The sequence below is a fragment of the Pithys albifrons genome, chromosome 2 (genome assembly GCF_047495875.1).
Source record: "Pithys albifrons albifrons isolate INPA30051 chromosome 2, PitAlb_v1, whole genome shotgun sequence".
Classification (NCBI taxonomy): domain Eukaryota; kingdom Metazoa; phylum Chordata; class Aves; order Passeriformes; family Thamnophilidae; genus Pithys; species Pithys albifrons.
In genome coordinates this window covers 84,342,873-84,355,086 of record NC_092459.1, presented here as the reverse complement: position 1 = coordinate 84,355,086, position 12,214 = coordinate 84,342,873, and the positions used below count along the sequence as shown (strand labels likewise).

Below are 12,214 nucleotides of genomic sequence, written 5' to 3'. Positions count from 1 at the left end.
AGATGAAAATGCCATTGGGGATAAAGATCAGCTTCTTGGTTCCCATACTAGCACACCTAGCCAGAGCAATCTGATTTGTCCACCTGAATTTTTCCATTAAAAAAAAGAAGAATAGAACAGGCAGAAAAAACACTAAATTCCATCTTTGCCTCCTCTCAGAAGCTGTTCTTATTGAGATACATAACAACCACAGGCTAAACTTCTAAAGGCCAGTGTGTGCAGTCCCACCTTTGGGAACCTTTCACTGCAACATAAGCAGGATTGCTTGGAAATAGGAAAATTCCCTAGCAAATTGTTTTCTGTACACTCAGAAGTGCTGTACCTACAGCCATGGCATTGTGAAAACAAGTATTTCCACTCTGAGAGGCAGAGAGAGGGAAAAAAAATCAAATACACTGCACTAAAGAATTTACAAGGAAAAATGGGGGCCTGGGGAAAGCAAAAACAGATTAGACAAGGTGAAAGAATGGTGAACAAAAGAACAGAAAGGACAACAGTGGAAGCAGGGTCCTTGGAAAGCCTTCTTGTTCTTTTCCGCTAATGTACAGCAAATGCATTTGCTGTGGTCAGGCAGCAACAGTGGAGCATCCCAGTCTCCCTTGAAAGAACAGCAATGGCCTATTTTCCCAGGTCTCTTTTACAGGGTGTAAAAGACATGGATTGTTGTTTATTTCATTTAAGCTCTAATCTGTTCCCACTGAAGTGCTTTCTCCTCATCTTCTTAGCTCTGTACCATCCTCCTACTCAAATTTGGCATCACTGTTGTGGTTACACACCACAGTGAAAGCTTAGCTGAAGTGTCATGTCGTGAAGTCTGACCTAAAGTTCTGAATCTGTCTAACACAGCTCTGCTGCAAAGCTGGCTTGAACCAGCTCCGAGGTAAGAGGATCTGTGCAAATTCAGATTATAAAGCTTAGCAGGATGGCCAGTCACCTACCCTGCCACGTGGTGCAACTCAAGCTGTGAGACGGAACTGTGACTGGCCATGGGCGTATCAATTTTATGCTGCTTAATGGCATTAGTTTTTAGCTTGACCTTTAAAGTTCGTATCGTTTTAATAACTGTGTGCATTGTACTGTCATGTCAATTCCTCCTGCTACACGATCAGCGCACATTATTTTGACTGCAAATCAGTGCATCAGTTTGAAATTAGGTCTCCACCTGTGGATGAGCAGCCTGAAATGCAGATCAAATATGCAGCAGATTTTGTAGTCAGTTCCTGTTCTATCAGTCCAACTCATCCTCAGAACAATGTCAATGACTGCAGTGACTTGACAGGAAAAATGACCTTATTTCCATTTCCTGTACAACCCCTTACTCATTTGTATTACTGCGCTGGGTGTAATCAGGGACATGTGAAAAATCTAACAATGGCCAATTAGCAAACTGATGCGGGAGAAAAATATCTGGTGGAGAGGGCATCGTAGGGCAGTCCTCTGGCCTTGCTTTGCTATGGAAGCCTTCCAAACACGCCCTGAATGTCACAAATGCAGTGAGGTCCTCCCAAGGCTGCAGGCAGCCTGGAACAATAGGCTCTGGCCAGTCACCAGCACTGCCCCTTTGCGCTGCTGGAGCTGTCAGAAGCTCCAGAGTCCACCACCACACTCCTGAATCAGCACTGACCCTTTTACCTCCAAAGCTTCGGCAGCTCTAGCAGCAATAGGTGGAATTCCCTCTTGCCCATGGCCATGGTCAGTGTCAGTGGTTGCGATAGGGACCACAAGCATCTGAAGAACACTGACATGTTGTGAAAGAAGCAAGTGGAAGATGGGAGCATGGAAGAGCAGGAACACCACAGCTGGTGTGAAAGAAGGCACAAAGTTTTCATGCTGAACAGTGCTGCTGTTAATTTCAACCATGAAGAAATATTACCTAGTGGAAAAGTTCATGGAATAAAGCTAGAGATTTTGCCACTGATAGCAGAGGCAGATCTGTTCTGGAGAACAGGGGCACAGTCTGAGTTCATATGCTGTTATATGAGCCACATATAAGCAGAGGACATGGCCCTCTGCCCTTATTGCTTTAGCTGTCTAAATGTGGACATTTCGTTTCAGATGAGTGTGTCCATTAATGTAACTTTTATATTACAGTAATTCCTTTTTCTTTACTATATTTTTTGAAGTGAAAAACTTAGAGGAGGTTTACAAGCAACACAAATGTCCACAAAACCAGTCATTTCCCAGCTATGTGCAGAGCACTCTTAAGAAGTGGCATTTTGTAAGTTGTGGCTGAGAGGAAAAGTAAATTATAAAGACCCTCAACAAATAAATTTTTAAAATTATCATTGTACAGAACTGTTAGAAGCACTTTTGATTTCTTTACCAAATGAGAAGATCTGTTAATTCAATAGAGAAAAAATTAGTGCTGTTACAGCCATTCAGAGAATTATGAACATAGCTGTGTTGCCATGTGCAATTTCCTGAGAAAGAGCAACTTTTGCCTCATCTACATCCTCTGTTCCAGACATCCATTTTCTCTTGGGCTTGTTTACAAGGGAAATTAAGCCAAATTAAAGAACTTAAGATAAACCAAATAAAGCCATTCATATAGTCTTTCATATCCTTTAGCTAATGTAACTATATTTCCCCCCTGCAACAGAAATTCTTACAAATGCCAGGATTCAGAAACAACTAAATCAAAACTGGATAGCACAGCTACAACATGAGTGTTTTGTGCTTCTGAATGCCATGAGATATTATTCAGCCAAGGGACTTTAGCAATGCATGGGGCCAGTTTCACCCCATCAACATTAAAGGGTAAAAATAGTTTTTAATATATATTATTATTAAAAACATACTTACAAATCCTGCACAGTGCTCGCAGAAAGTTGGTTTAAGATAGGTCATTTCCTGAAAGTTATGAATAAACCCTGGTCCCATTTTACACTGGAACTGTGATTTAGCTCTCAGAAAGTAAGCCATCATTTCTTCTTTGCTTATAAGACCATCTCTGGTTAGGGAAATAAAAAGCAGAGTAGATCTGTCACTGCTCATGGCACTGAACAATTCAGGCTTTTCCCATTGCAGAAAGCATGCAGCACACAAAGCACATTCTTTGAAAGAGCTGCAACAGTCCTGGCAGGAAAAAACCCTTAAAGCCTTTGTGGTTATTATCTCTCTTTAAAGAGCAAACACTGAATTTACAGCCCAGACCTTGTTTTCTCACCTGTTCATGGTATCAGAGCACAGACCAGGCCATTAAATGAAGCATCTCAACTTGCTGCTCACACAGACCAAGTGGTGATGCATCTGGCTGACCACCAGCCTTCACAGTTAGAGATGCTGAACAAGAGTTATCAAGCCCAGCTGGCTAGGAAATATATGCAACTCCTAGAATATTTGTTACCCTCTCTGCTACATACACTCATTTTCCCTGTACTGTACACAACTTATTTGTTTCATCACTCTGATGCCTGGTCTGGACACAGAATTTCCACTGTAATTTGAAGTACTCTAGGGTTTTGACTCAGTCCCAGCAGGAATTCCTCATTAAACTATTACATAAGTGATTTTTAAAGTAGCAGGTACAGCAGGACTCCAGACTGGGTGGACTTAAAGAACTGATTACTACATAAGAATTTAAATGATAAGAGAATTCAGCCTTCAGTGATCTGACACAAGAAATTTGGGAGACACTGTTACTTAAATATTTGATTTCCACTGGTTTTTAAATTGAGGGAAAAAACCAAAGACCCACCATAAATAAATCTCCAAACTTACTGGTCTTTGTCCAGCACGCAGAAAGAGTCCAAAAAGGGGAAGTTGGCAGCTATACTTTCAAAGTCTTCCTGAGAAATATAACCATCGTGGTCATGATCGTAATTCCTAAAGACAGACTGGGGAAAAAAAAAGAGATTGTTGTACTAATATCTAGCTTATCCTGAATCTACACCAGCCTTTTCAACCATATAATTACATGGCTCTGCTGCATCTGTTTTATTAATTTTATTCTTACAGGGTATTTCAACATGCATATGTATTGGAGTCTGGGGCGAAAATGGCTAATTTTTAAAGAAAGCTTGACCTCTGTATTTATCTAGTGATGGTTCTCCACATCTATTCACACATAATTATTCCTGCTTTATTTTTCTTCCTTATTGGAAATGTCACTAAATTATACTTTTTAATCACAAAAAAAAAAAAAGAGAAACAAAACAAACCCAACAAAACAGCAGCTTTCCCATGAGTATTTCAGATGGTTTGGGCTTCACGTCTAGTTGGTCACCTCTACCCTGTCACAGTACTGTTTCAATCTGATTTGTTTACTAATACTTTGACCTCCACATCATGAGCACTTTGGATCCAACAACTATTTCCTTCCATCAACCTACTCCAGTTCATCACTAGGTAAAAACAGATACAGGATCAAATTTAAAAGGTCACATAAAGTTACGAAGACCCTCCTTAGCTGCTAAGGAATTACTATATTCTGTCTTACTGTTTGCAGAGATGTGTAAGCAGTGTTCAAGCTATGTGAGAAAAATACGAGTGTCAAAGTCAACATGACTATATGAAAGACACATAGTGAAGTACAAACTTTTATTAGATTTAAATTTTGTTGACAAAGACATTAAACCAATATACCAAGATCTCTGAAAAGTGTTTGCATTTTACTTATTTTGACAAGAACCTGACAAAACCAATTTCTAAGTATCTTTCAAAAAACCTGTAACTGATAACTGGCAGACCTCAAAAATGCTCAGTTAAGGAGCCAAAGCATAAACCTGAGAAGCATTCAACATTTTTTGTGATAAAAGCAATGCCTTAAATCACAACTGAAAGCAGCTAGTAAATGGCAAAGACTGGCAAAATGAAAACAGCTGTACAGAGTGGTGTGAGCCTTTTTGTAAGCTGTATGTGTAAAAGTCCCAAACCATGTTTTAATCCTGTCAAACTCAAGATCATACGTCCTGTACCAGGCCAAAATTGTGAAATGGAGGACTGCATTTTCCCCAATCATAGGAGCAAGCACAGCCGCCCACCCAGCACATTCTGGAAAGATTAAGGAGTTGTGACAGACTTCCTATTTAAACAAGCTATCAGAGAGAGATTTGGATATGGGGTGAATTTTATCAACACATATGGCACTGACAAAAGCAATACAGGAACAGCATGTGCATTTCTGGCATCCCACATTAAAAGAAAAATGGAACTGTTTATTTAAAAAAGAACATGTACAAAAAGTAAGCTACAAGATATATTTGAAGTCTGAGAAAGAGAACTGAGGGCTTTGTTTAAGTTATGTTAAAAACATAACGCCAGTTAATGATCTGTAACACAGACAAGGTCAGAATTTAATAGTTCCTCCCAGACTTAGTTATTAATTTGTAAAAAGCAGAAGGAAATCTTGCTTCATTATATACAACACATTCCTGACTCCTGTGCATGCTGCTCTCATCACTAAAAGTCCCTTACACACTACCATGGCAGAGTTTATTCTCTCCAAAGCAATCTGATAGTGTTTGGTTTTGTTTACATTAGCTAACACAACATATCACCTTCCAAACTGAAGCTGGAAGGGCCCAGCTGGAACTCTGCAAGACCTCATGTCCACATTTTTAAGGTGACATCAACACAATGCCATCTTTATCATACACAATATGCTCTGGACAGTCAAATAACAGCATGTTGAAAACCAGAACTCGAGTTTCTGAAAAATTTCTCTGGACTATTAATGTGTAACACCTTATTTCTGAGTAGTTCTATTTCCAGCTCTCTGTTACCAGACATGAACTTGGTGGCTAGAGCTGTAAAATCTCTGCTTTGTCCTCTGAATTTGTATTTACTAGTCAAGCCTATTGAACTGCAGCAAGAACTTGGACACCCCTGGAGGTTTGCTCCTTTGCTTCCAGAATCTTGTTTACTAATCCCATTGCTGATTACAGGAATAAAATAAATATTTCTGAACCTATCGGCAACAGCTCAAGTTTGTTATCCTATGTCTGAAATTCACCCCAACCATAACAATCTCTTCGTAACCTTGAAATTAATTATAGTGATGAAAATATCAAAGCTATCATTCTCTTTGACCAGTACATTATTCCAAATACTTACATCCACCAGTTTTCGTATGTGCTTGTTAATGACGGTAGGGTCAGGTTTTGGTACTACTCCAGATGCCCACTCCAGTGGCACTACTGGCTTGTTAGGGGTCGTTGGGGAGGTAGGCTGCTGAGAGAAGCATCAGAACACCAGGATTTTCAAAACTGAATTAAGAAGTTGAATTTCCCATTAAAAGCAGCTATGAGAGTCAGAGCTACAAGGACAAACTATTGGAGTCCCCATGCTGTAGAAATGTGCTTAGCAAAACTTCAGGTAAGGTTTTAAAGGGTTGCTTGCCTCCACTGACAGCTCCAGTTGGGCTCCCTGGGGCACCTTGCAGCTATGCCAGCAGCAGCAGCGGCACTCAGTCAACTCAGGAGCAAACCCAAACAGGCTTTCCTCACTGACATCTCCAGAGGCTCCAACAACAAGACTCAGAGTAAGAGGGAAGGAAGGAGGATCTCTGAACATGGCATTAGAAATAGGTAAGTCCAGAAACCTGCTTTTCTCCTTCCCAGTAAAGCCCTGAGGAACTCTCCACTACAACTTAGCCTGTCCCCAACTCCCTGCTGGAGGGATCATGCCCAGGAGTCACACAAGGCACTGCCATGGACTGAATAAGTGAATGCTCCTGCTCTGTGCAGTACCAAGAAGAGAGCAGGATGCAGGAATGGAGGCAAAATTCTGCTCAGCAATCCCAGTGGTTTCTAGCTGAGATGCACAGCTTAATTTGTTTAGGCATCCTGAATGTGCTCTGCAGATAACACCAGCTAGAGTATTTTATTTTGAAACAGCTTGGTCTTGACAAAACAGTAGCTGACAGCTCACTTGATGCACAGAACTTGCAGCTTAACTCCCTACACACCACTATGGTGCTTTGAGAGTAGCTCTGGCATGAAGTTCGGCTTCCTCAAGTAGAAAATATAGGACAAACCCAAACACATTTTCAGGTAAGGATTCAAAAATAATCAGTTATGAAAAGTGCTGCAAGGCATATTGGCCTTTTCCTGCATCTGCCACTGGACATCTAGAAGGTGAAGGAGTGTCAAGCAATAAAAACTCAGCATGGTTTGGGTGAGAAAGGAGAGAGTCTATAGTCTCAGAAGGCTGCTGTGTTTGCTGATGCACAAAGAACCTGAATCTCATCTCTCTGTCTCAAAATTGATGTGAGTTAAGGGAGAATATTAAGACATGTAAAGATGTTAGTTATCATTGTGTATAACAACGACATTGTAGACTGACTGCAGGATGAAAAATCGTCACAAGTTCATACCCTATTGTGTTTGGTTGGAAAAGAAAAGAAGGATTTGTTAGTAGGTTGCTTTATTAATTTGGCTTTTTAAATTTTTAGAACAGCTTTTATCAATGCCTCAGTGGACTTTGACCCATACAAATGTGCACAAGTAAGTTTGGGAAGAAAAAAACGCCTGTATCAAGAGAAAAAACACCTGTATCAAGAGAATTTAATTTCAATAAGAAATACAGTGAACCTAGATATCCAGCTTTGTATGCCAAAAGCACTGACAGACTGTTATAATTCTGAAATTAATGTCACTACACAGTGCGGGACCAACATACTGGTAAGTGCTTTTGCTTTAAAAATATGCAGAAATGCATCAATCTTTTAAAAATGACAAGTTACATGATAACATGTAACAGGCCAATATCGTTACAGTCTGACACCTATAGTCAGAAAAGAAATCTGAAATATGCCTTATCTTAAAAAATAAATCTTAGACCAAAGGGAGTGAAAGCATCTGTATCAAAAGTGCCAGCATGATGCTAGACTACCAAGTCCTCACAGAGAGCGTTTAACACCTGCTGGTCTGAGTGCACAGTGGCAGCTGAATCCACTGGAGCCTTGCCCTTTCTTTGGGAATATTTCATTTGAAGCCTCATTCAATTTTCATGACTTCTTACAATTTGCACTGAAAACTGCATGTTACTGCTTGCTACCCAAAGGGAAAAGCTGGTTCCTTCTGTTTCACTTATAGATTCATATGAACCACTCAGATCTTATTTACATGTTTGAAATGCATGCTATGAGGAAAGGTCCTAACCAGTTGTCTGGAGGCTACCAAGGGGAATTTGCTGAGAGTTCAAAAACATTGTATATGGTCATGTTGTTTGTGATTTAGTGTATCTCCCATCTATTTCACCAGCACAGGGATAATGGTATTGTAGACTGAGAAAGTATTTTCAGATGGTTGCAAACATCTGTGTATTTTGGCTTTGAAATAAATTCTGGTGAAAAGCAAAAAAAAGTCTAAGTGTTTCTTCACTGGCATAATTGCACCAGGCAGAGTTGTCTTCGAGACAATAACTATACTAGTAAGAACTCCCAACAAGATCACTAACGTATGGGAAAAAGCAGGACACTGTGACAGGGAGATGCTGTACTGCAGCTGTCGATGATTCTTCAGTGTTATTTTAGGCAGCTACACTGAAGATTCTCCTCCCAGTTTTAGCTGGATGAAAGTCTTGCTCAAGTCCCTGTTGGCAGCAGACTCCTATGCTAACAGATCAGCTCTACTTCTGCCTCAAAAATGACTGCAGCAGCATGAGGCACTTCCTCCACAGTGCACCTGCATGGGAGTGGTACCCATATAACAATAAATCGAGGAGCAGTTGGAATGATATAACTACGCTGCCACGTTGCCTGTGACAAATTTTTCCACATACAAAAGCTCAACAGATTTTTTCCCCTCTAATATAGCCTGTGTGCTTTGGCACTCCATCAAAGAGAAATAAGCTTCAAATAGTCTGGCTTCTGTCGATTCAGCTGCAGCTTTTTATCCATCAGGGTGCTGCAACAGCTCAATGTCACTGGTTATTCATTGATCCTTATGCAGAAGTCTCCCACAATTGCTGCACACTGATAAAGTTCACAGTACTGTTTACATTGTTTTTGTCCTGGTTAAAACTCAGGCTGGAGAGCAAAGCAACAACATGACAATTTTCTTCATTTACAGTAGTGGTCCATTAGTCCTTCTGCAGCATAGGGCTGTAATCCTTCAACTCTGAAGGCAGTAATAAGAGCAGGAGGGATCCAAAATGATTACAATAAATGGGAACTGTTGTGGACAAATCATATCCAAAATGACTGGAGGCTCAGTAGTGAAATTCCAAGTGTTCAAACTGAGCTAGTGCTGGCTATGGAAACATTCATTAACTTCCTTACTGTTGCCCATCAGAAACAAAGCAGACACACAGAGTCCTCAAATTGATCTCCAAGAACGATAAACTATCTTAAAACACAGAGAAATCTTGTACTTGGAAATTAAGGTGTTCTGCTTCCTTGCTTGCTTTTAAGAATACTTCAAAACCTTAAAAAGCACTGCAGTGCATGATTTCAGACTATTGGTCTCTGCTCTCACATCCCACAAAGCATTTCCAGCCACTCTGTTTCTGCTGGTATCAGGCTTGAGAGGGCTCAGTCTGAAAGCATCATGTGCTGGATATGGTGGGTAATAAATATGTTAATGCTCAGAGGGAAGAGGAGTCACCAAACTTTGGCAATAGGAAAAAGAGTAATACTTAAAATGAAATTCAACTAATAATTATGAGATTTATCTATATTCTCAGACTTGCAAAGAATAAAGAAAAAGGCATCAATGAAGTATTATCTTTAGTTGCACATAACAAAACCCAAAAAGATTAATATCTATTCTGATGTGTTTAAACATTATTTTAGAGTCCAAGATATAGTACAGATAATCATTTGTCTTACTTTAAACAAATCTTTTAATTCAGGATTGTTTTATGTAACTGTACCTTCATGCAGAAAATGAACTAAGGGTCACAAAATAAATAATTGATGAAAACTTACAAAGGATATCTATACCTAAAGCAGAACTCCTGTTTTCCTGGACTTGCAGAAGTTTTGTTGAAAAATAATTAATAATGGAGTCTGGCATGTTCCCTTATTTACCTCTCCCAAAGTGCACAAAACCCCATAAACAATGACTATGTTTTCCATACAAGCATAACACTAAAAAGCTTCATGTGAATATGAGTAAAGTAACACATTAATCATCATTTAAAAAATAATCAGCTGCATGCAGAGAAAATAAGCAATATGTCAAAATGCAGTAAATGATGACCTACAGATTTGGAGTTCCTTGGTTCCAGCACCAGTGAGAGCTTGTAGATGTCATCCTCAGTGTGATAGAGGTCCAGGGACAGCTATAAGCAAGAAAGAGGGAAAACCAGTAATATTTATTAGACTGGGTCAAAAATGACAGGCTTCTAAATAGAGATATACCTCCCACTGAAGCTAAACAAAATGTTTTGCTACTCGGAGCTTGGTATACACACCAAAGAAGCTGTAACAAATATTGTTCATGTACTTTTTCAGTGACTATTCGGAGGTTCCTTGGTGATGTAAAATAAGCAGAACTCAGTCAGAGCACATGATGTTATCGGCTCAGGCTGGGACTCAGAGAAGAATTGCTAGTTCCGAAGGCAGTGTCCTGTTCATATGAAAGAGCAGTTTTCTCAGCAGGCCAGATGAACAGGGTGTGGATTTGGGAGTGGAAATGCATCAGTATTCACTGAGCAAGCTTGTATCTCCCCCCCCCGAATTATGTGACCCTATCATAAGCAGCAGTTATAACCTCATTAGGCACAATGTGTAAGCACACAGTGGACAAGGTGTTGTCTAGTTCAGAAGTTTCATAAGCTAGCAAAAAAATTACAAGCATGATGATTATGCGGTTATATAAGTACTCATTTTATATTTTATTTACGGTTTTGCTCTGATAGATTAACTGTAATAAGAGTTTTCCTAAGACAACCTTTACAACAAGTGGCAGTTTTCATTCTACTTTGACTTTCATTGCTCTCCTATTTATTTCCAAGCAGTTTGAAGGGGTACTGAGAAGGGTAGGGGAGTGATCACAGGTGCATGACTTACTGAACACAAATTGGGAGGGTGACTGGTGACTTTCCATTTGATTGTTTAAGTGTTTCTCATTTTTTTCGCTAGACTGTACAAATGACTGGGACTTTCCAGTCATTTGCATATAGTCTCAGAACAGGTTAGATAAATAGCTGTTAAGACCTAAAAATAGTGGAGGAAAAATGGTGGCACCAAATGAGTTCTAACACAATTAGTATAAATACTTTGTGGTCTAGCTGAGAGTGAGATCCCCTTCCAATCCACAGAAAGTAATGCAACATTTACGCACAAGCTTTTATTCACATAGTGAAATAAAAACAATGTGAAAATACTGCACAGCAGGTAAGGAAATCCCTTCAGCATCCTTACCAAATATAAGTTTTCTAATGACAAAAATGTCATTAGAGTTGTTATTCCTCTCTGCTCCATGGCCAAGCTCATGCTGAGTTCCTCTTTTACTAATTCTTAGCTTCATGTTTTGGAACGCAGGAAGTGCTACAGAACTGGATACAAAGCCAGTGGAGATAGAGCAAGTGTGGCCAGTAAGACAGGAAAAGACAAATAACCACACAAAGAGCAAGAGCGCACCAAGAAGTGAGTCCATGTAACACACTCCGGCTCACCTGCAGCTGAGTTGTGACACATTTACTTTGCTTGCCCATGTAACTCAGACACATTTACAAAAGGCAAGGGAGGACTTGCTTTCCCCTGAGCTTTTGCAGTCTCTTACGCTGTTAAAGCTGGCATGTGTGCTATTGCTGTCCATAGAGCAAACCTTTCCCTTATTCATGGTGTGTTAACTTCCATGCAAAATATTGGCTTCTTTCAGCTACTTGTTCAAAGCTAATGTTCTTGAGATAGAAGCTGATATTTTATGCCGAGAACAAGATGGAGTGGGGTGGAGAGGGTTGGGGATGGGAGGAAGCAGAATTCCAGGTTTGTGTGCAGACATTTAACACCAGAGAAAACCAACTTTCCAAACTGCTGGCCACTCAGCAGCTATCACTGAAGCCAGAGATCTATTGTTTCCCATTCACCCTTTTGGTCTATACACAACTGAAAAATGGCTGAAAGCCCCTTGACCAGGTGGCCTGAAGTTTACTATCAAGGTTTTGCACCAGCATTTAAGTCAAGCTCTCACTTCATAGCTCCAAACAGATTTTCCCCCAAACATCACAATTTCCAAACCACTTAAAAGGTATCAGCTTCCCCAGAGCCAATGGGGCTACACCACTGAGTAAAAGAAAAAACAGGGCATATTCCCACATGCCC

General features: G+C 40.0%; 1 protein-coding gene across 3 annotated transcripts in view; it reads right to left on the bottom strand.

The window, feature by feature from the left end:
- The window catches only part of RASGRP3 (RAS guanyl releasing protein 3), a 56,809-nt gene that overhangs the window by 4,886 nt on the left and 39,709 nt on the right, over positions 1-12,214 (bottom strand). For 2 of the 3 annotated variants that reach the window (XM_071575938.1, XM_071575929.1), the window contains exons 10-13: positions 10,150-10,227; positions 6,055-6,171; positions 3,721-3,836; positions 2,803-2,950 (exon numbers count right to left, since the gene is read on the bottom strand). In XM_071575938.1, coding sequence (XP_071432039.1) covers positions 2,803-2,950; positions 3,721-3,836; positions 6,055-6,171; positions 10,150-10,227 — 459 coding nt within the window. The remainder of the gene's footprint in view (positions 1-2,802; positions 2,951-3,720; positions 3,837-6,054; positions 6,172-10,149; positions 10,228-12,214) is intronic. The other variant, XM_071575948.1, reaches the window with a different exon arrangement.